At 44.7% G+C, this 25,115-nt stretch overlaps 1 protein-coding gene across 1 annotated transcript in view; it reads left to right on the forward strand.

The window, feature by feature from the left end:
* Positions 1-25,115, forward strand: part of fw (CUB and Sushi multiple domains furrowed) — a 250,161-nt gene that overhangs the window by 217,700 nt on the left and 7,346 nt on the right. Inside the window, exons 15-19 of the mRNA XM_075669699.1 lie at positions 531-710; positions 2,407-2,604; positions 20,333-20,512; positions 22,300-22,476; positions 24,022-24,201. Of these exons, the coding sequence (XP_075525814.1) occupies positions 531-710; positions 2,407-2,604; positions 20,333-20,512; positions 22,300-22,476; positions 24,022-24,201 (915 nt within the window). The remainder of the gene's footprint in view (positions 1-530; positions 711-2,406; positions 2,605-20,332; positions 20,513-22,299; positions 22,477-24,021; positions 24,202-25,115) is intronic.

The following is a 25,115-nucleotide window of genomic DNA, read 5'->3' on the forward strand; positions in this document are numbered from 1 at the left end:
ACAGGGACAGCCATAGCCCAATTCTTAAAAAAGTGGATGAAAGAAGGTGGCCGCTGCCGCCTCCTTCCGTACTTTCAAGCTGTTTTCTTACTGCCTTCGTAGAACTTCTCACGGCCTCGCTTTTTACGGCCTTGCAGACATGAGTGATCGCTGAGGCGACTCGAGCATCAAAAAAAAAAAAATCGCTTGAAGTGTTCGTTTTTGTGGCGTTCCGTGGTTGAGAACGAAGACGCTGGTTCTGTTTCCGGCCCTGGTGGACACATATCGAAGGGGGGAAATGAAGAACTGTTGTGTACTTAGATTTAGGGCCAACCTAAAGATCTCCAGATGATGAAAATTAATCCGCGACCTTCCGCTGTGGCGTCCCTCACAATCCGCCGTCCAGTTTCGGGGCATCAAACGCCACCATTGAACTTCTTTAAGGTGTCGACGCTATCAATGAAATACGCCTATTAAGAGTCAATATAAGCTTGCTATAGTGGTTCATTTTTCTTTGTTGTTCTTCTTTCCCCATTCCCTCGCGGCACCAGTCGTGGACTGCGGTCGCGTGCCACCGATCCTCAAGGGCGAGGTGTCTTACGAGAATGGCTCCACCTACCTGGGTTCCCAGATCGCGCACTTCTGCAGTCAGGGCTACCGGCTGAACGGAGTGCGCGTGCGCACTTGCGCAGTCGACGGCCGCTGGAACGGCACGCCACCCAAGTGCGAAGGTGGGTGTTAGTTGCGCATCTTGCGGACGCGAAATGAACGGATTTCGTCAGTGTTATGGCCCCCGCAGCGCTGATGAAAATAAAGGTGTCATCATCGAGGTGACATTGCAAGAAACCGCACTGAAAAGTAGAGCGGCAGCACAAAGACATTTTTTTTTCATATGTAGCACTTTCGCTATGTGTTCCTCTCCTTGTTTGTTAAGCTTATTGCTTTGCATAGTCGTAATAAGAGTGACGTGCAATTAAGATGAATTACGATGGGCGTATTTGTAAGCTAGTTTGTAAATTCATACATCCCGCGTCAATAGTTCATCCGTGCTTGGTATCCGAGAAGATGTTGAATTTACCAGCTGTTTGTGGCCGTAGCCAGTAATACCGCACAACCCTTTGTTGCTTGCACGTACTAACGCAAACTCGAAAACAAACTAAGAAGTTACGTGTCCAGGCAGCGGTAATATTGTTTGTAATTTTTATTTCAAAGGTCCCTCGGTCAGTTAGGTTCTGACGTCGACCGTATGTGTCAGAAGCGGCCAGCCTTAAAGCTGTGCATGGAGCAGAGGCCTAATGGACATCTGTGAGATCCTGCTCTAGCTCAGGCTGCGCACAGCATAAGAAAGTGCACTATAACAAAAAAACGAGGTCGTGTTTGTCTTTGATATTCAAGATATTTAAACCTTGGCGCATGTAAAGACAGAAAGCGTGATAATGCTGGCACGAAGTAACAGACCGCTTTCAGCTGGTATGTTTGCCTTATACGTGCTTTAGCACGTGGAGCAAGCGTGAATCTCAGGAAGGAAAATTCGCGTAAACGCTGTTGTTATAATCACGAGAAAACGTTTATAGAACTCCAGGCAAGGAGATTTAAAAAAATTAAAATGGCATGGTCCCCTTTTGTAAATACCCTGTTGGACATATTGATCTGACTTAGAACAACGGCGCAACAGTCACGTTTATAATGGTGAAATGGAGGAAACACCTACCGTTGTAGTACAGGCCCGCTCTTCTTCGCTTCAACCAAAAATGAAGATAGCTGTCGAAATCATTATTGCTAGTCATATCTACCTAATCTGGCGTAGCATTGCACCGAGATTAACTTGTGTTTATGTCATTATAATTCATTAAAACTTCATTCATGAAGCTTGCCCACAAGAGTATGCAAGTGTACATTAATCTTCTTTATGGATGCAGAACTCATATGCATGTGTTTTGTTCTGTGCTTATTCCTTGCCATGGGTTAGATTCGCTAATCCAAGTCACCCAAATCAGTGTTCTCTGCAGACGCGGCAAAACGTCGATCACGTGCAGACATTCGTAATGAGCCGACTGATTCCTTGTTGCGTTCTTATGTGAACAAGAAATCCATCTTACGAAAACGATTATAGGCAGCTGTAGTTTCACAAGTTTGACAAGACCATTTAGTCTAGTATTGATGCCACTTACACACCAATCACGCTAATCAGCTTCCGAAAACCCGCAAGTTGGAGGCGGAATCGCGGAAGGGAGAATTTGTGAGAACTTAATGGACAACGCTACACAGGCAACCTGTACAGCTTTCAGAGAAAATAAAGCTTCACACTGAAAAAAAGTCGTCCTGGACCGGGGTTCGAACCTCACACTAACGCATACCAGCCATAGTCCAGCCATAGGCCAGCCATACCAGCCATAGGCCAACTTTCTTTCTTTTCATTTTTGGCAGAGATTCGCTGTCCACCCCCGGAGATACCGAAGAACGCCACTGTGGTTTACGGGGGCAACGACCGCTCGTCAGCCGAATCCTTCAAGATCGGCTCGACGGTGCAGTACCGCTGCGTCACGGGACACATCGTGCAGGGCGAATCTCTGAGGACCTGTCAGGCAACCGGTCGCTGGACGGCCGAGGTCCCGCAGTGTGTCTGTAAGTGTTCGTAATTCTTTTTTTTTTAGGCATTCTGCTTCTTACATCCAAGACGCAGACGCTCCGCCACACACTATATTAAGTGACAGCCTATGAATTCAGTACAAGCTCTGCACCGCACCTGCTCTTTGTGCTTCGTGTTATAAACATAGTTCCCGAGAGATGGCGATACTGAAAGAAGTTTGTCTCCGTCGTGATGTCACAGGAATAAGCAAATGCTAATTAGCTGACTTAACTCTTCGAATTATCTGAGTTGAGCAGCAGCGTATTTGCAACTATAATCTTAGATTGCAACCGATTATAGCTTCGTCGTCATTAAATATGTTGTGCTATAACAGCCGACCAGGAGATAGCGCCAGGAGCACGTAGATTTGCTCACTACCCTGTCATTCTCGATTTTTCTTATGGTTTGTTGATTGATACATGTCTTTCACATATCTGTTAGTCTGTAATTACACACACCCTTTACAAAGAAGACGGACAGGAGGTAATCATGATCAGTTATCGCAGCGCGCACAGCCTGTTAATGAACTGGCATTGTGGAGTAAGTTAGCCCAGTTGCTGTATCCATTTCACTGGAGTGTTGTGTTCTTCCACATTTCAGTGTTCTTCACGAATAGTCATCGCTACTCGTCTGAAATCAGCTGTACAATTCGATGAACAGGCACAAGAAAGTTTTACTTCACAGTAGTGACATGAGGCATAGCGCTCATTTCGCTCAATAAATAATTGAATGAGTTGTGGATTTACATGAAATAACTGTATCATACACAGGCGCGTTTTCATAATCCTGTGGTTGTTATTGGCCAGTGTGTTGTGTTCACAGGAAAGATGCGGGTAAAAAAAGTTGGCATCTGACTTTTTTATCAACAAGACTTGCCAACGCGATACACCGCACAACCCTGAGGCCTTCTTCATATCACCATGATCGCGCAGTACGAAGAAGTACTTAATTTTAGCACGTACAGCAGTACTGTGCCAATTTCAAACAGCAACGGAGCTTATCATCGGTATACCATCCGTTATCCATGAAGTAGACGAGCCGTATGTAAAAATACTGAAAGATATCTATAACGGCTCCACAGCCACCGTAGTCCCCCATAAAGAAAGCAACAAAATCCCAATAAAGAAAAGCGTCAGGCAGGGAGATACCATTTCTCCAATGCTATTCAAAGCGTGTTTACGGTAGGTATTTAGAGACCTGGATTGGGGAAGAATTGGGGATAAGTGTTAATGGAGAATACCTTAGTAACTTGTGATTCGCTGATGATATTGCCTTGCTTAGTAACTCAAGGGACCAATTGCAATGCATGCTCATTGACCTGGAGAAGCAAAGCAGAAGGGTGGGTCTAAAAATTAATCTGCAGAAAACTAAAGTGACGTTTAACAGTCTAGGAAGAGAACTGCAGTTTACGATAGGTAGCGAGGCACTGGAAATGGCAAGGGAATACATCTACTTAGGACAGGTAGTGACCGCGGATCCGAATCATGAGACTGAAATAATCAGAAGAATAAGAATGGGCAGGGGTGCGTTTGGCAGGTATTCTCAGATAATGAACAGCAGGTTGCCATTCTCCCTCAAGTGAAAAGTGTATAACAGCTGTGTCTTACCAGTACTCACCTACGGGGCAGAAACCTGGAGGCTTACGAAAAGGGTTCTACTGAAATTGAGGACGACGCAACGAGCTATGGAATGAAGAATGATGGGTGTAACGCTAAGCGATAAGAAAAGAGCAGATTGGGTGAGGGAACAAACGCGAGTTAATGACATCTTAGTCGAAATCAAGAAAAAGAAATGGGCATGGGCAGGTAATGTAATGAGGAGGGAAGATAACCGATGGTCATTAAGGGTTACGGACTGGATTCCAAGGGAAGGGAAGCGTAGCAGGGGGCGGCAGAAAGTTAGGTGGGTGGATGAGATTAAGAATTTGCAGGGACAACATGGCCACAATTAGTATATGACCGGGGTAGTTGGAGAAGTATAGGAGAGCCCTTTGCCCTGCAGCGGGCGTAACCTGGATGATGATGATGATGATGATCCATGAAGTAACAGATTTAGGAAGTGCCTTTTTCTTACTGCACGGTTATGTGTCTATTAAAAAAATGAGGGATTGCCCTCCGTTTAAAGGTACTCAAAGGCCCAGCGGCAACTCCTGAGAAATTTTGCAACACTAAAGCTGCCTAAGCATGGGTAAATACAGCGCCATAACAGTTTGCCGTGGCGGCGCTTCAAGGAGGAAATATAGTAAGTGATTTTTCGGGCCATATTTCCGAAAGATTTATTCTTTTGGTGTAAAGAACTGCAAAAAACATCGGGAAATGTTTCCCCGCTATTTTTAGCAATGTTTTCTTGCTTCATGTTGTAATTTTTCTTCGAAGTTACTGTTTGATGCTTGCTATATTTGATGTGATATCATAAGCCTAATTTCTATTATGCATTATTGAAACTTGCTTTTCCTGTACGTGGACTACCCGTATATTTCTTACGGTTTTATATTGTGCAATATGCAATCTACCGTAGCACTCTACCCACTTTGATGCCTTGGTGCTGAAGATACCACGATAAGGCAAGAGCTTCGTTAGTAGATCCGGTCATTGGCCAATATCAAAAATCATAACCTGATCTTTCGAGATTTCTGCAGGTTTTTTTGTTCACAATGACCCGCTAATGACGATTTTCTTTTTTGTGCTTCATTTCTGCATCGTTCCAAAATATCTTGCCTTGTATCGAACATGATGTATTGCTCCTTTGTTGCTGATGTGACCCTTTAGCGGGAGTTTGCTACAGAAAACATGACGAAATTTTACATAGCGCGAACTTAAGTGGTCCATAAATAAAAAAAAAATGGACAACACGCAAGCGCGAACTACCGATTGCAGTTAATTCTGCGCCTGAAGTTTACACACAACTGGAACAGTACTGACACTACGTCGAAGGTGTAGGCTTTTATTAGTTCGTGTTTTTCCTTACCGCTTCTTTGACAATTTGCGCGTGGAGTCTGCACCATTAGTGTGCAACCTATACCACGTGCCTTATGCAAGCATTATTTCAATATCAGCGCTTGCCTACAGTGGTGGCGCAGTGGCTATGGCGTAGCGCTACGTATAACGAGGTCCCGGGTTCAATTCCTTATCGTGGGGGCGGCACTCTGTTGGCCGTAAAATGCGAAAACAATCGTGTGTACTTAAATTTAGGGGCATGTTAAAAGACACCAGTTGGTCAAAATCACTACAGAGCCTTTCGCTACGCGTTCCTCATCATTGCCAGTGTTGATTTTGGGTGCTAAACGCAATCAATCAATCAATCAATCAATCAGCCAATCAGAATCAGCGCTTGTCTATGCCGCTTTATTTATTTTGTTTAGTCATTTAGTTCTCGGAGTACTACGGAGGACTAAATATCGCTTATCCACAGAAGTGGCTTTCTGGAACATATGACAGAAATGATATCTCAAGCATAGCTTTTCAATGACCCTTGTGAGTATGGTATAGCTGAGATAGCAACGACAGTGCTCTTTTTTTTTTTTCTGGCTTCTTTGGGTGATCGTTTTTGTTTTCTTGTTTGCTGTTCTCGTCGTAGTGAGTAGCGCTTTAATATAATTTTGTTATTCTTGTTCTATCCGCTGGAAGTAAAGAAAATATTCAGCAATTTACACGCACTCTTCCATGCTACCCTTCAGGCAGCATTGAAGAGGACACCACCTATGCCATCGACTTCGTCATTCCTCAATTTGTGGTCTTGGTTGTATCCATTCGCGCCCGAGTGATCAATAAAGCGGCCCCTTGGGCGATTATGATTGCGTAGACAATACTGTGTCGCTGCCTTGAATACTCTGCTTTAATAGCCATACGAATCTCCACATTGCAGCGCCTGCCGCTTCCCTACTTTTTCTACTTCCCTAATTTCTCTTCGCGCACATATTTATCTTCCTATCGTGTTTCGCCGTCATGCCTGTAAAAGTGTAGTAAATAGTAGCCATCTATTTATCTTCATTGATCACGGCTCATCTATCCATCATCATTATCAGCCAGACTACGCCCACTGCAGGGCAAAGACCTCTCCCGTACTTCTCTAACTACCCCGGTCATGTGCTAATCGTGGCCATGTTGTCCCTGCAAACTTCTTGATCTCATACGCCCACCTAACTTTCTGCCGCCCCCTGCTACGCTTCCCTTTTTTTGGAATCCAGTCCGTAACCCTTAATGACAATCGGTTATGTTCCCTCCTCATTGCATGTCCTGCCCTTGCCCATTTCTTTTTCTTGATTTCGACTAAGATGTCATTAACTCGTGCTTGTTCTCTCACCCAATATTCTCTTTTCTTATCCCTTAACGTTACACCCATCATTCTTCTTTCCATAGCTCGTTACGTCGTCCTCAATTTAGGTAGAACCCTTTTCGTAAGCCTCCAGGTGTCTGCTCCATAGGTGAGTACTGCTAAGAAACAGCTGTTATACACTTTCTTTAGGGATAATGGCAACCTGCTGTTCATCATCTGAGAATGCCTGCCAAACGCACCCCAGCCCATTCTTATTCTTCTGATTATTTCATTTTGACGATCCGGATCCGCGGTCACCACCTGCCTTAAGTAGATGTATTCCCTTACCACTTCCAGTGCTTCGCTACCTATCGTAAACTGCCGTTCTCTTTCTAGACTGTTAAACATTACTTTAGTTTTCTGCAGATTAATTTTTAGACCCACCCTTCAAAGCTGCCACAAAAATAGCACCACCTGAATCTAACTTGGATAAATGCGACAGCAGACTTCTCCACATGTGGGAAGCTAAGCAGTCGCTTCAGAATAGACTTAGCGGTCAGAAGCATAACAGAAAGTTAAGAAAGCGCATAGCACTCCTCAACAAAAAAATAGAAGAACATGCTAAGCAATTGTCCAAGCAACAATGGGACGAGATATGTAATTCCATGGACGGACAATTAAGCACCGGCAAAACGTGGCACATGCTCAGGTTCCTGCTTGACCATGACAATAACAAGAAAAATCACATGCAAGCCATTAATAAGTTAATGCACGCATATGAGGGTACAGAAGAGGAATTTCTCAATGAATTACAGCAGAAATACTTAACACAGGCACCCCCTTGCATCTATCCTAGCTACAACGGGAATACAAACGCAAAATTAGACGAGGAACTCACGGAGGCAGAAATCCGCGCGGCCCTACAAAAGTTAAACACCAAATCCGCCCCAGGCCCGGACGGTATAACCAACAAGACTCTCAGGAACCTGGATGATGAATCGATAGCCAAACTAACAGAATACATAAACGAGTGTTGGGTAAAAGGAGAAGTGCCAGCTCAATGGAAGAAAGCGACGATAACGCTTATTCCAAAACCTGGTAAGAAGCTTGAGATAGACAACCTCAGACCAATCTCCCTAACATCCTGCGTCGGAAAATTAATGGAACATGTAATTTTAAACAGAGTAGACAACTTCTTAGAGGATAATACCATATAGCCAGACACAATGATAGGATTTCGGAAAAATCTTTCGGCACAAGATGCGATGCTCCAACTTAAGCATCAGATAATCGATTATAACACGCGCTCGACAAGGGCCATCTTGGGCCTTGATCTTAAAAAAGCTTTCGATAATGCCAACCACGCAACCATATTGGAAAACATCGATCGAATAGGACTAGGGCAACGGACGTATAACTACATCAAGAGCTTCCTATCAGATAGGAAAGCAGTCATCTCCGTCGGAGGGCTCAAGTCGCCCGAGATCGACATAGGAGGGGCCGGCACGCCGCAAGGCGCTGTCATCTCGCCGATGCTGTTTAATCTCGTCTTGATGGGACTCCCCGAAAAATTAAATCACATAGAGTCCCTGAATCACACAATCTACGCGGACGATATTACTATCTGGACCTGTGATGGCAGCGACGGATCAATAGAACAACGACTCCAGACAGCAATTAACACAGTAGAGGAACACCTCATAGGAACAGGCCTCACATGCTCTGCAGAGAAATCTGAACTTCTATTGTACCGCCCCACACTTAGAGGCAGGCCTCCCAAAGGATACGACAGAAACAAGGCTCATGAGGAAATCAAGCTACACACCAAGAACGGGCGGAATATCCCAATAGTCAACCAGCTCAAAGTGCTGGGTCTGGTAATCGAGAACAAAGGCACAAATACGGAAACCGTAAAGAAGTTAGACACAAAGGTAACAAACACCATGAGATTAATCAAACGAATTACTAACAAGCACCAAGGTATGAAGGAAGAAAGTATCATACGGCTGATACAATCATTCGTAATCAGTCAGATCACATACATAGCAGCCTTCCACAATTGGTTTGCAGCTGAAAAGCGTAAAATTAACAACATGATAAAAAAGGCATACAAACTAGCGCTAGGGGTTCCCATCAGTACGAGCACGGATCTCTTGCTAAAGTTAGGACTCCACAACACACTGAACGAACTCATAGAAGCACAACAAACATCTCAAGCAGAGCGACTAACCAAAACCAAAACGGGACGGCATATACTAAGCAAACTAGGAATGAATTATCAAAATCTATACGGGGAAAAGAGCACGATAACGAGAGAAATTCGTGACAAACTCCTAGTACCAAATATACCCAAGAACATGTATCCAGGTTACAATGACGGCAGACGCAAGAATAGAGCAGAGAAAATTATCCGAAGCTTTGGGTCAGACGACAGAGCAACCTTCGTAGACGCGGCTGAATACCCAGACAGAAATAGCTATGTAGCAGTAATCGTAGATCACACCCAAAAACCCCTTACAAGCGTATCAGTTAATACCAAACATTCCGAGACCGCAGAGGAGGTAGCCATTGCACTAGCATTGGTCTCCACGAATGCTCAGTACATCATTAGCGATTCTCAAGCGGCCATTAGAAATTATGCAAAGGGTAGGATCTCTCCTGAGGCATGGCACATCATCAGAGTCAATGAAGCAAAGTTCTCCAATGCAGAGAGGAACGGCAGGCAATTGATCTGGTTCCCAGCGCATACGACTCCAGACATTCCCGCAGTCAACCTCAACGAGGTAGCACACCGCGAAGCTCGAGGTCTTACTCGCCGAGCTGAGCAAAGAGTGACTTCCATCGGTCAGGAGAACGCGGAGGAGGAAATCTGGAGAGAAAAAGATGTATTAACAAGATTTAGTGATATTACCAAATTCTATCAAAATCGGAGGCGGGTATTACCACCGCCTCACACTAAACTGAACAGAGCTGAGTCTGTTACTTGGAGGCGACTACAAACAGAAACTTATACGAGTCCCGTGCAACTAAAAACTTTCTACCCCGACATATACGAGAGCGATATGTGCAAGCTATGCAAGTCTGTTAGAGCCACCCTTCAACACATGTTGTGGGGATGTGAAATATACCAAAATAAAATGGCAGTCTCCCCAGAAAATCTACGGGCGCGGTGGTCGGCCGTGCTGCTCAGCTCAGAACTCCAAGACCAACTTTGGGCCGTCCAGCGAGCCAAGGAAGCCGCACGGGAGCAGCAGCTCCCAGTGGCCATCTAGGCGGCCCCAGGCCCGGGCCTCCCAATCGCCGGATTCCAAATAAAGTTATCACACACACACACACACACACACACCCTTCTGCTTTGCCTCTCCAGGTCAGTAAGCACACATTGCAATTGGTCCCCTGAGTTACTAAGCAAGGCAATATAATCAGCGAATCGCAAGTTACCAAGGTATTCTCCATTTACTCTTATCCCCAATTCTTCCCAATCCAGGTCTCTGAATACCTCCTGTAAACACGCTGTGAATAGCATTGGAGAAATTGTATCTGCCTGCCTGACGCCCTTCTTTATTGGGATTTTGTTACTTTCATCTTTCCATAACGCTTTTTAAGCGCCCCGCTGATGCTTGTAAAGGAAAAGGTGGGCGGGGGGGGGGGGGGTGATTCGCTATCTCGTCGCTGCGAAAATGGATGTACTGTGAAGCTAAAGAAAACTATGGTACCATCAGAACGGCTTAGGGGTATGCATTGTTTTATTCCTTTATAGTAATAGTAATAGCGGTAATTTAGAGTAGTGGTATTGGCGGTAATTTAGAGTAATGGTAGTAATCTGAGTAACGGTACTTTTGACAGCGCGCCACCGTCCATAGCGGTGTTGCAACAACAATGAAATTAGTTGCTAGGCTGGTTATGTTATATATCAAAGGCTAGGAAAGGCTAGGGACGTCACTCCCCACGTCGCAAGCGGCCGTCACCGCGGCAGCTTGCAGAACAGTGGTATTGACTGGGAAACGTATGCGTGAAGCGCCACGTGCTTCGCATTGTAATCAGGAGCGCCTTATCAGTAATTATGTGCTTCGGATGCTTGTTTTGAGCTTGTTCATTATTGAAACGTATACTGTTATACCTGTTGTATGCGTGATTCCAAATAATGTACGCGCTTCACTTTGCTGAGTGCTTGCATAGCCTCTGCCTTACAGGGGCATGAGCGATCGAATTTTTTTGTTTGCTTACAGGGTTATGAGTCATTCAGGATGACGATAATTTCTACTAATGGACGTACATGAAAGAATGACGGCCAACGAGCGGCTAACAGAATAAAAAAAAAAAAACAGAAACAGCGCGACCCAGGACAAGCGAGTAAAGAGCACATGACAGAGCGCTGCCCTGTGCCGTCCGCAATACAGCGCTCTCTCCTGTGCTCTTTACGCTCGTCCTGTGTCGCGCTGTTTGTTTTTTTTATTCTAAAGATGAACCAACAAGCCCCTTTGAAAATACAAGCTTAACAGCTTCACTGCAAAAGCAATGAGATAACGTAGCGTCCCAAATTACTAAAGCAGCTGCCACGTCCTTTGCAAATAAGTACGCGGGATAACGCGGTAAAAAAGCAAGCTCGTTCCTGACGTCCTCTGAAATATTGATGGGAGAGTCGTCCCTAACTACTCTATAATGCGCACTGCGCTTACTATAAGCAAAACCACGCCGGAATGCCCGCACGAACATAACGCACTTAAGACACGTGGCCTCACATGCATACGCGTACGCGCAGCACTGCTTTTGCTCCAACCGTTTGCGATTTCTACGCCAGCTGAACAAGTGGATGGTTTAGTGAAGCTTGCGACCTCTAACTACTGCCCTAACACCTCTAGCTATAACATGTAACCACCGAATACGCAGAGAAAAGGAATGAAAAGAAAACTTTTTCGATAACTCGTGTCCAGGGTCCTAACCCTTGTTATGTATTTGGTTAGCGTGGCAGCCGACTACTGTATCTGCCTAGTTTTCCGTAAGTGCTGCGTCTTCCCGCAAAATTTCCGAATCCGAGTTTTTTTTGTCTCCATCTTGTGCCATCGCTGAAGCATTGTGAAAGGATCGAACACGATGTTATGATTATTTAGTTCTGTCGTTACTTTTTTTTACTTGACCTTGCGAGCTTTCAATTGCAAATCTGTATGGATCGCTTGCATGGACGGAAGCTCTCGTTTCAGGCCGTGCGAACTTTAAAAGCCGCAGGGAACATTTTCTTGAACTCGAATGCCTCTAATGAAATGCACGCGCGGGTCCTTTTTTCGCGTCACAGGTTTTCTAATGAACCTGTGCGTATTTATTATGTGACCGGCTCCTCTTTAAGATATCTTTTTAAATGCGCAAGCATTTCTGTGCCTACCAAATGAGGAAACGTGTCCGTCTCTAACGTAACACGAATCGTTATAAAGAAATTATTGTATAAAACAAAATACATTTGAAAGGAAACACCTTGGCGACGGAGTTTCGAACCTATACGGCCCCACGCTCAGAAGCCGAGTTTCTTAGCCCTGGGCTGAACACTCACGCTTGCAGGAGGTGAATATATCTGAACAATATGAATGTGTTTCTCGGTCCGGTTTTAGTTCCTGAAAAACATTCCGTACCGGTTCTGCTCCAGAACGAAAACAAAACGTGATCCGTAACGGTTCATAACGGTTTTAGTTCGCATACGAACATTTTCGAAGGAAACTAATGATAAAAATCCAGCATTTATTTTTTTAATAAGTCAAATTCTTGATTTCCTAATATTATTAATATTCCTTAACAAATCAATGCATTGAGAATGATCTCAGAAGCTGCACGTCATCGAGTGTATTGGCCCAAATGCGAGACTGCTGTTCCGATAAAACGAACTTAAACGAACATAAACGAACGATAAAACTTCGATAACAAACCGCTGTGCCCGTAGAAAACGAAACGATAAGCTCTACAGCGGGCAAGTCCTGGGTTTTGCTGCGGTGCCGAACTGCTAGTGCACCGGGCGACAGGCTTAGTTTAGTGGAGGGCTCGACCGGCTGTTGCTCCCTGCCTGGGACGGGTGCTTTTGCGGACCGCTGAGATTCGCGCTAATTCTGGCGCTGTCTGACGTTGGTTGCCGACTTTCTCCTTGAACCGAAAACCGACCAAAAATATTTCGCTCGCACTTCGAAACAAAATAATAAATAACGTTTTGGTTACGTTTTTGTTCTGATCAAAAATATAGTTTTTTTTTATCGTTTTTCGCTTTTGTTCTGGTTCCGGTCTGGCACACTTGTGCCGGCGGTAAAAAAAAAATTCCAAAAGGAGAACAGTTATTATGAAGGCTTTCTCGAAGGATTTGCTGATGGTGGAATGAAAGCCATTTCTAGGACCACATCTAGACCCGACTTGGATCATTTAAGCATTAGGAAAATTCAGATTTTGTTGAATTGTTTATACTGGTCCCATCAAGTTGTATCAGACTGATAATGACACCAGGATGCTTCCAGATGAGCGAGTGGCAAAAGGCTTACGCATACTTAGACAACTGCAGTAGAGTTTCTGCGTGAATTTTCTTCCCCGCTAGTATCTCCATTTCTTTCGTTGCCGGGGGCTTTACTGGGTTTTGAGAAGCCTTACAAATGCGAAAAACTGAGAAGTTCGATCGCTTTGTCACTATTTCTGTAGGAAAGATAGAAACATAAGTAATATATAAGGGAAGACAAAATAAAAAGAATAGAAAGGTTAATAAGGGCCAAAGGACTGAACATACTATAAAGAACTAATAAAAGTAAAAAAGAAGAATGGTGATCGTGGTGAAAGATTATTTATCATGCTGGTAGCTGTAAACTTTGTGAACTTAAGCAAGTTTATCTGTACCTTCTGAAAAACAGATCATTTCTTATTTGTAGCGTTCGCCGCTTTTTTTTTTTTAAAGGTTGTTTGAGTCTTCGGTGCACTGAGGGCAATGTGATGCGTCCTGAGATATCAACACAGGGGCACGAACTGAGAATTCGAGAATCTTTGATTATTTTGAAGATATTTTGCTCAAATTTCAATGTTTGCGCTCATTGCCTGTGGATAACGCATGTACGGGCAGACGGGGCCGCTGTCATCACCCAATTTCGCAACAATATATAGCAGAAAAACCGCATTCGACACAACAAAAGATCCAGTACAAGAGTATCTCTGAAAGTATCAACGGAAAAATTTTGCTCTGAAAAGTCCACACCTGGTTATGTAAAACAAAGTAAATGACTAAAAGGTGCCACTGATAAAGTTTAAGTGACGTATGCATACATATGCACAGGCTATCACACACACACAAAAAGAAGTAAAGGCATTGCCGAGAACTGTGGAGACTCCCTTACTTTCCTTATTTTATTCCAGTGCACTCTACATAAATTCTCATTTTACTCATGAAACTGCGCGTACTACATGAAAGCGCCATGATGCGACAGCAATCTATTAGACAAAGGCACGACATAAGGCTCCTACGGGTAGTTTTTTTGCGCTGTATGAATTGCAGTAAACGTTGACTTTATTGTAGCAAGCAATTGCTAATTACACTAAATAATTGCAGTAGACGAAACCATTTCTTGTCTCTTACCAGGCACTTTGTGGTAAGTAGGTTCCTGTCTCGCCTCGTTTGGCGCCTCTTCAATGGAATCACAGAAAACTGTGTTTCCTCTGAAGAGATCTGAACGAAAGTCCGCTGTCCACTAGACGCAAGGCGCATGCTTGCGTGCTTGCTCCCTATATTATCGCGTGTGCCAACTACGGCTATATGCATAAGAAGGCGGTGGTTAAACGGGGGGAGAGAAAACTTGAGAGAAAAAGTATATGTTAGGGTAAAGTTCAAATTACACGAGGAAATAACGTGTACAAAGAAATGTTAGACATCTTTTTCCTTACAGGAAAACGTGTGTTTTAGGAAAGAATAGCAAATTTCAAAGTAATGAACTGTAACCAATTTCAGATAAAAATTTCCTGAAATAACCAATAATATATGAGTATCTTAACCAGGTATCCTCATTTTGTCGCAGAAACTCGCAGATGGCCATGCATAGGTTCCTGCGTCTAAAACCGGATGTAGCTGTCCCAATGGAGAGAATATTTTCAGTATTTACAGCAATGCCCATGCATCTCTTGGAGGAACGACCAACTTATGGCTTTCTTACCTTCACGAAAGAGAAAGAATGAAAGTGGTATGGTTGACATCCCTCTTTCTTTTATTCCTTTCTTTGGCATCACTTGGTCACCGTAATTTGAGTGACGCTTTACCCCGGGAGGTTCCCTTCTAACTATGCGATGAGGAAGAAATAATTTTCTTCGTTTTCCAGTTAAGACGAAATGATTAAGTAAACGAAATGATTTTTTTTCTTCTCCTGGTAGTAGTCGTCCATGAATGTGTGCTTTTTTTATGAGGCTGTAGGCAAGGGAAGAAATTGTTTTGTTACTAATTTAGTTTTTGTTTTTTTCACATTTCTTGTAATTGGTGCGACATGGGTGTTTTCTTCATTTTTTTTTTCTTTTACTGCGTGTATGTTCTGTTCCTACGTGCGCAGTCTATTCATTGTCGTTGCTTTACTTTAGGCTTTGTGGCCTGTCATCTTGCTATTTCTCTTGACTTCCTTTCTTCTTATCTGTCTTCTTTTGTATCCCCTCATTCTTAAAGAGGCGAGAAAGGCTTTGGGCCCCTCTCGGTGGTAGTTGCCAGTCTTCTCTTTTCCTATTTCCCTCTCTGTGCATTGCATTGTAGGTGTGTTTTGATATGAAATAATAATAAATGCGCAGACCTTCGCGAGTATGAGTGTACAAACTATACGAATGCACTGTGGTCTCCCTTGGCACGGACCATCCATTGTTCACACACTTCTTTGAAAGGTTAGGCAGGTTAGAAGAACAAAAGAAAAATGCATTACATCAGGGAATAGTGCCTTACCAGATTCTTGGCCAATCCACCACAGTGGGTACGTGACAGGATATCACGAGGATCTAAATCCATAGAGTTTCTCAGTATAACACCTAGAGGGAAATCTGGCGCCACCGTCTATGGGAGTTTCTTAAGGGGGCACCGCGCCGTCATGGGAATGACGGTATATGTGGCTGCGAGGCTCGTGTTGGCTGGTGTTGCAAGAGGCTTCGTCTAAAATGTGGATTTGGCTACACAAATAATGCGTTCTCAAAGTAAAATCTTCATAAAATGTTTCCATTCACGCATATTACATCTTTACTCACCTACAATGCATGACCAAGCGAAGAAAAGCAAGAACAGACAACAAACTGTTTCAAAGCGAGCGCGAACCTTGTCGTCTGTCCTCCAACTCTAGCGGCCTGTTGATACGTTTTACGTAACATATAATCATACACGCAATAACAAGTTCTCATAGTTAAACAAAACATGTTTTTGCGTAATAATAGTAGAATAATAGTTTTAGTAGAAAATAAATCATTGTGACAGACGGAACTGTGCTTGCCAAGCGCGTCTTCAAGGTGTCCTGTCTCTCCGAGAACGATGCCAATCCGAAGTCACAATATACCGGCATTCCCATGCATGCCACAGTGCAGCAGCGCCAGATTTCCCTCTAGGTAATGTAATGAGAAACTCTATGTCTACATCTAAAACTAGTGGCTAAGAGCCACAAAACAGGACCACCATCCTCCCCCTCATCATCAAAGTGTAGGGTATTGGGCATATGGTGGCAGTGCCCAGAAATCATCAGGCATTGCAGTTCACTCACTATTCGATGTTATTGAGCACAGCGGTGCCGACAAGTCACAGTCACGAAGAAAACAAGCCAATGCTGTCAGCTAGACGGAAAAGCAATGACGGTGGGCACGGGCGTGATCAGTCAGTGCGAAGAAGATAGATGCCGAAATCAATGCAATGCGTGCGTCTCTGGAACCATGGTACTGAGCACTATTTGCTGTTTACGCATCCTCCTGATTTGTCTCATGCGATGCGTGATGTGTTGTTCAATCGCGCTATGTCTGGAGAAAAAGAGGCCGAGTCATTGCCTGGACATATTCATTTGTCACCGGAAACACCATTAGGGCAGCTGTGCTCAGGCGCCCGTGATTGCAATAGGCACCACTGTCGCTTCGTTGCAGAGTTGGCGTATGACGCTTCCGTTCGTTTTCTTTCTTGTTTTCTGAGAAAGAACGGCCTCTGTAACTGATGGCTTTCGCAGAAGCCGTTCGCCTGTCCTCGTTACTAAACCCGCGCATGTCCGAAGAAAACGCTCGGATGTCTGCTGCGGTCCTTTACCCGACAGAGCGGTCGCAAGAGCGGCCATATACAGTTAGAGACCACTATAGACGGAAAACTACCCGGAAAGTTAGTATGGGGAGCCGCGATTGTATTTGCTTCACTTTGGGAGAAGCTACGCGCTTGTCATTGCTTGTACGGCCTATTCGCTCCAGCGTTTCATTTGCTGGGCAAAAAATCTTCTCAAAATCAGAAGCTAAAGGCATTCTTACAAAAAAAAAAAAATCTACAGTGAAGGTTGTTGAGGGCCTTACTGACCACTGAAATGCAGTAGCCATTTGGGGAAGGCATTACTATTGTGGAGATCGCCCTTCTGTCGGAAAAATATGTCGTCATGACTTAGATGAATCTGAAAACACTGCTACCTATGACTGACTTTCTGTATACCGAAAGAATCAATCGTTAGGATGAAATCATCAACAATACGCACTATATGCATGCATCTTGCAATCTACTAAGAAACCACCTCTGACCAGTAACAAAATATGCTTATAAGCAGGTTATAGCAAACGTTAACTTTTTGTGTGTGTTTTCCTTCATTCTTTGCTATCTTCAATATTATTTGATACATGTCTAATTTCTTGTGATCACATTGGTAATGACTTACACACGTTTCTGCTGATTCCCTTACTCAGAAGCGCCAGTCCTCGAACTGCTCTTGCATGCCTTACTAAAAGTTCCAACCCTCTACATTAGCATTGTGTTGATGTGGCATCACATCTCTTGCACCGGTAAAACGATAGAGTGGCGCCAGCTGATCTGCCGCGCGCACTATCTACGTCGGCGCCTTAGCGTTGGCTTACTTCGCACGGATTGCCGTCGCCTATAGACCAGAATTGGCAGCGCTTCTAGTGGGCAGCTACATCTTGCTGGTGAACGGCGGGAACCGGCAGAAAGGACATGCTTTCTGCCATTGTTCGCTCGCCTTGGCTTTGTCGTCAGCTGGCCCGTCATGAAATTGGCAGTCCAAGCGCGGGCTGCGCAGACAGCTGGTGACTGGGGTCTAGATTAAATTTACTTGCTCCAAACGGCTGCGCGAGAGTAACAGACTCTGGTCTCCATCTCCCCGGAGAAACATATCTCGCCAGTATTAAGCAAAAAAAAAGAAAAAAAAAAGGGGGGGGGGGGAGGATTTGAAGAGCTCAATTTTTTGTTAGCCGCAACCATACGAAGAAAAAAGACAGTAAAGACACACACACGCAAAGAGAGTAATTAATTTGTTACGTTATATTGACTTGTTAAATATAGCATTAAAAACAAAAGGGAAATGCAAGTGGACGAAAAGACAACGTGCCGCAGGTGGGAGCCGAACCCCTATCTCCTAAATTACGTGCGTGGTGCTTTAACAAGTCAAGCTACCGCGGCGCCATCCTCTCGCCCACTTTCCCGGGTGTTGCTGCAGGCATACAAGATTATAGTCTTGAGCGTGCTAACCAGAGCTGTCATGGCCGAGATGGTGGACGCCCAACATTCACTTTCAGATAAAAATAGTTTGCCTCTCTTGCGGCTTATCTCGTGCCCCCCCCCCCCCCCCCCCCCGCAAAAAAAAAAAAAAGAAATAGCCGTCTATTTTGCGTGCATTTCCTTTCTTTAACACTGCGCGCCCGTACTTTCAGGTCGCGAACGGCGTGCGCGTCAGCAGCGTGACGTAGCATTCTTGACAGGAAGGTGGCGAGCACAGTTTTTCCGTGAAGGAAAGCGCAAGCGAGACGAATTCCAATTTTCGTTTGGGGGCAAGATGCGCTCCACAGAGTGGAAACTTCTTTTTGATGGTGTCTTTTTACCCGCAGATGTCGTGGAGTACGTGAGCTCAGGAGTAGGCAACTAGCATGCTTGCTGCAGGCGTATACTAAAAAAAAATTAAGATTAAATTATGGGGTTTTCCATGCCAAAACCACTTCCTGATTATGAGGAACGCCGTATTAGGGGACTCCACAAATTTGGACCATCTGCGGTTCTTTAACGTGCGCCTAGATCTAAGTACACGGGTGTTTTCGCATTTCGCCCCCACCGATATGCGGCCGCCGTGGCCGGTATTTGATCCCGCGACCTCGTGTTTAGCAGCCTAACACCATAGCCACTGAGTAACTACGGCGGGTACAGGAGTATACTGCGGACATCTTTGGGATAGCTTACCGTGTATAGTTCAAGGTGTGTGCCTATACATAGCACGATCGCGCACCCACCTCGTTCATTGAGAGTCCAACTTTCTCATTTTCATGACGCAACGCATACACGCGTATACATTTTGTGAATCGCGACGAACCGACCACATGCACCGTGTGGGCTGATTTACTCATTTCGTCAGTTTGTCGGAACTTCTTGAAAACATTTTCCAATGCGTTTTTTTTTCTTAAATTTTACTCAATCGCAAAACGGGGAGGAACGGGTGTAGATTTTTGGCATTCCGATATTCGGAACGTTTTGAAATGCAGAACTTGGTCGTGTTAAGAACTATATAACACGTCCACTCCTTTTAACGACTTCAACAGTCCGTTAAGATTTGGAATACCGCCTTAATTTATCTATCCATGTAGTATTCCGTTATTACGGCGAGGTACATTTTCATAATCCTAATATTTTCACGTAATGCCTTTTCTCCGCTCTCTTCTTGCTCTCTTTAATACGTCAACTCAGAACAGCAAAAGTACGACAGAAGGTTCAACCCATTGATAATGCATCAGCGACTACAACAAGACTTTGTATATTACGTGTATGCTCGTCAAAGCGTTGACTTCGAATGGGAACTTTACAGTTCTGAATTTCTTGATTGTTCCTGTTAGTGTGCTCGGACGTCGGCCGCTATGTGGTCCGTTGTGCCCCTTCCGGTGACAGTTGCCAGCCTTCTCCTCGCTTTCCCTTTCCTGTTGACTGTGTATATGTTCAAACCAAATAATAATAATAATAATAATAATAATAATAATAATAATAATAATAATAATAATAATAATAATAATAATAATAATAATAATAATAATAATAATAATAATAATAATAATAATTAATATTTATTATTTTTCGGCAATGTTATGATCCCAACGATGCTAAAATGTCATGAAATCTCATAATAATGATACATAAAGCACATGAAAAATGTGCAGAATTGTTGTACTGCACTGAAAAACATTTCACTGGGGGTGCGGCATTTCACACGGCCACTCTGATTGAAATCAGCTTGGCAATTTTTTGCAATGACTTTTTTTTTTTGCAACAACGTGCAGACGTGGAGTGCAGTTTCCCCCTGCCGATCGGCAACGGCCATTGGCTGCTGTCCACCAACTCGACACACTACGGCGCGACGGTGGAGTACGAATGCGACAAGAACTACCACCTCGACGGAGCACCCAGGCGACTGTGCCTCGAGAACGGCACCTGGAGCGGCCCCGAACCACTCTGCCTGGGTGCGTAAACGACGAGATTAGACCACCTATATATAATAATTCAGCCTGCTTTTAGTTTAGCACTGCGCATTACATCACCATAATCATAATCATCATCATCATTTTCATCATCATCAGTGGGTGTAACCAGGCTGCTGATGATGATACAATGCGGAGTGCTAAACTAAAAGCAGACTGAAAGTAATACAGAAAAATTAAGGTGTTGAACAACTATTCGCAGATATCCTGTCGGAACAGCGTTTACACCAAGATTTCTTTGTGGTACAGTTATACTGGAATGAAACGCACGCCGGTATTAAAATAATATGAAAGAAAAAAAGAAAGGAAAGAAAAAAAAAGAAGAAAGAAGAACGCCTCTTACGGTTCCCTAAGTGATAGTCAAGTGTACGATCATGGTGTGACCCTGGTACACCCCTATATGTTCCTGAACGTTTGATACTCACAGTGCACTGGCAGTATATGGGCATTTTGTTTATCTTGCAGCTTCATTAACCATATACGCGAGAAAGGGTGGAAGAAGATTTAGCTAGTGTGTCTGTTGGAATAATGTACTCGGTTATACTCGGAGATCAGGAGCTCTTTCAGTTGTAACCTTGCGACGAGTTCATCGCCGATAAACACTTCTCGCGCCTACGCTCCACGTTCCGGCACAATTTCAAAAGTTAAATAAATTGCTTTTTTTAGGTCAACTTATATTAAGTTCTAGGGTTCAGACTTTGCTTGCAGTTTTGTGGGACTTATAAGCTTTAGAGTAAAGAAAGAAGAAGCCAGCAAATTAGAGCAGCCAGAGAGAAATTGCAGAATGCACAAACCAAAGAGCCGCAGTGCCATGCGTCAACATGCTGAAAGTAAACTTTAGCTTGAACTTATTGGTTCGTTATTAAGTATAGGCAGGGCAGCGCGAAAGAACCTGGACTAATGACGGACACGTCATGCTTTATCATTTCACAGCTTCCTATCGGGAGCCTGATGACTTGATTCTCAAGAACAGACGAAAAGAAAAGGGGTTAACTGAGGGGCCCGATTTTTATTAGTCATATCAGAAGAAGCCAACAAACACTGACACTAAGGACAACATAGGAAAAATTAATTACTTGTGTTTAATAAGCGAAATAATGAAAGCATAAATTAATGGAAATGAAAGAGGATGAAAAAACGTGCCGCAGGTGTGGAACGATCCGTGGAAATGATGTGGGATCGTTCCCTACCTGCGGCAAATTGTTTTTTCATCCACTTTAATTTCTATTAGTTTATCTTTCTTTATTTCGCTTAATAAACACAAGTAATTTACCCTATGTTGTCCTTGGTGTCAGTGTTTGTTGACTTCTTATATGACTTCTCAAGAACAGGTAATTTGGCGAAATTATATATCTATACTTTGCAGACCACCCGAGTCTAACTTAGCTTTTTAGGTAGCAACAGTCTTGAAAAAGAAAATCGGCCAATGTTTCCATAGTCTTGCCTACCTATGATTTTGAATTCCATATCACCAAAGTTTCCGTCGCTCTTTTCCTGTTCATAGTGGCTGATTCGGCTACCGGTCAGCCTCACCCTACCTTTGCCTGCAACAAACGTCGTCTGTTTCTGCACGACTGTCGTCACGTGAAACTTCGGTCATCGTGTCGAACGTACGCGTGCGTTCTGTGTGACTGGAGCGCAATATTTGCCAGTAGCTGCCCCATAGGTCACGCACACCACACTGTTTCCTTAACTGCCGCCCCTACCACGGCGTTCTTACCTAATGTCAGTTCTCAACTCATCCTCTCTCGCTGTGACCTACTTTGCAGAGGTGCGCTGCCCGGAGCCCAAGGCGAGTGACAGCTGGACGGTGATTAAATTCTCCAGCAGCCTGGTGGGTTCGTCGGTCGAGTATTCCTGCGAACCGGGTTACGAACTGGAGGGGCTCAGCACCAGAGTCTGCCAGAGCAGCGGTCGCTGGAGCGGATTCGCGCCCAACTGCACCCGTAAGCGAACTCTTGACTCTGTGCCGCATAAGGATTGGCAAAGTCAGTACCATGTGGTTGTTGTACAAGGTAGGGAAAATCGACAGCACTGTGTGCTCCTGTGAAGATGCTGAAGAAGACATGGGAAATCTTGTATTACACTGCAAAAGTTATGGCTCTCGCCGTAAGAAGCTTTTCGCTATGATACATGCTCTGTATAGGAGGCCAATATCAAAAGATAGACTTCTGAGTGCATGGTCACTTGCAAAAAAATTGCAATTCAATGCCACACGCGCATTAGTAGAATTTCTTGAAGAATCTGAAATGTGATTGCGTTAATAAATTATGATATCGCAGCTTTGATCACGACACCACTGTATTTGCGGAAGCAATATATTTATTCAACGTTTGCACATATTTCTGTTGCACATATTTTCCTTAATCACTTTGGTTACCGCGTTCCCGTGGCTCTTGTCTGCGTATTCGTGAGTACCACGTTTGCCACCAACATGATCATCTCAATTTTGGGAACTGCAAAGGGCATATGAGCTAGGTCTCTCCAGATAGGCGTCACCAATTCCTTCTGCTTCCAGCATTACGCCTCACGGAGAGTCCGTTTTCGTTAAACTATAGCCTGCGGTTAGCTCGCAGCGGGGTCTGTGAGAAGTGACGAGCCTTCTCACGCTCGCAACAGGGCAGAAAAAAGTGCTAATCTACGCAAAACTCAGGCTAGAAACGTGCTTCGCCAAAGCCAGTACTACCCAAGCCAGTACTACCCAAGCTGTTACTACCCAGATAACGTTCCGCGCGCCGCCACCAGGCGCCGCTACTGTACCTCAAATGCCAGCGCAAGACGCCCGTGCTCGTCCACTTGGTTACGATGTAGGACGCCGACGCTCGCCGCAGCAACGGGTGCCTATAAGACCTGCTCTAAAAGCAACTCCTAATCGCTCTAAAAAAATCGTTTTTAACAGAGTGCTCTAAGAGCGCTCTAAAAGAATAGTTGCTGGATGGTTTTCGACATTGTACCTCTTGTCCCGTTTTTCTCTGTTTTCTGGACCACAGAAACTAAGCTTGGGTTCACTGCGCTTTTATGAATGCGAGAGCTAGAGAGAGAAAGCTAAACAGACCAATAAATGGGCAGATATACTCATGGCTAGATGAAGAGACACGCCAAATAACTATTTTGTTTACTCATACGGCCCGCCAGTAGAGCGACGAAGCTGCTAGTATGTTGGAAGCCACTTTAGTTGTTCACAACTTCCACCTGCATTGTTTTATCTGCTTTCAAGAAGCTACACACGCATAGGGATATTTCGAGTCTCGTCACCGAAACCACATGAGGGCTACTGCCTGCAATAGTGAACTTACAATTGTTATGGTCGATCAGTAGCTGTGGCGTTTTTCTGCTAAACCTCGATAGTCACGGTTGTGTCGTAGCGCACCTCTGTACGGCACTACTGTACTGCCCAGCTGACAAACCATCCTGATTTACCAATCTATGTCAACTTATCTTTATTTTAATGTATGCTCTCGCTGCTTTCTTTGTCCTCGTTTTGGTCGCAGTGCTGGACTGCGGCAACCCATCGGTGATCAGTAACGGTCGTGGGCTGATCCTAAACGGTACCACAACGTTCGGCAGCATGGTCGAGTACGAGTGCCTTCACGATTTCAAACTGATTGGTGATGCTGTCAGGACCTGCGAGGAAGACGGTCACTGGAGTGGACGCGAACCACGTTGCACTGGTGAGAACTCGACGCCTGCTCATATTCAGTGCGAGCCAATGAGTTTAGACAACAGTCAGTGGCCTAACTGGCCTGCCCGACGTTATGATATGGAGCGCGTACCGCCATGGGTCTTACATCGAAGATATTGGCCGGGTAGATGCAGCGATTCTATTGCAATTCTTCTTTTCGTTCATCGCCAATTGACCGGGCGGCGCGAGGACAATTGAAGACAAGCTAGTCGCGAACTGACTACAAGAGAAAATGGTGGGATCGGATGAAAAAAGAAAGTGTCCGACGATTACGATACTCTGTAATGCGAAATTTGAGGGCAGCTGTATAGGTGTTTTTATTTCACTATATTTTGAGGTCAAGAATTTGAGACCGAAATAACCGCACCGACTGGCAGTAGCCCAGTGCCGTCAGCACCTTCGCAGAGGCAGGGTCAGTATGGGCACGCTGGAATGATGAGCGGCATCGGAGCCAGCTGTGCAAAAAGACGTTGACGAACGGACGAGCAGTGGCACGAGCACGAGCACGAGCTGAGGCACGCCGACGCTCGGCCCAGGAACTGGCGCCTAATACCGGTGTCACACGTCGACATTTGTTCGCGAACAAGCCCGACTCGGATCGAAATTCTCGACTGCGATTGGCTCCCGCGCGCAGCATGCGTAAAGGAGCAAATCGCGACCAAAAAATTCCGTGCGGATCGGGGTTGATTGCGATCAAAAGTGCGCCATGTGTGTGACAACCGTATAAGAGCTACGCGTCTACGCCAGCCATGGTTGCACTGACATGTCTTCGGAAACCTGCGCGCTCTCCGTAGAGCGATTTATAGACGGACGGACGGACGGACGGACGGACGGACGGACGGACGGACGGACGGACGGACGGACGGACGGACGGACGGACGGACGGATGTACGGACAGACAGA

This window comes from Dermacentor variabilis, chromosome 9 (assembly GCF_050947875.1).
Source record: "Dermacentor variabilis isolate Ectoservices chromosome 9, ASM5094787v1, whole genome shotgun sequence".
NCBI lineage: Eukaryota > Metazoa > Arthropoda > Arachnida > Ixodida > Ixodidae > Dermacentor > Dermacentor variabilis.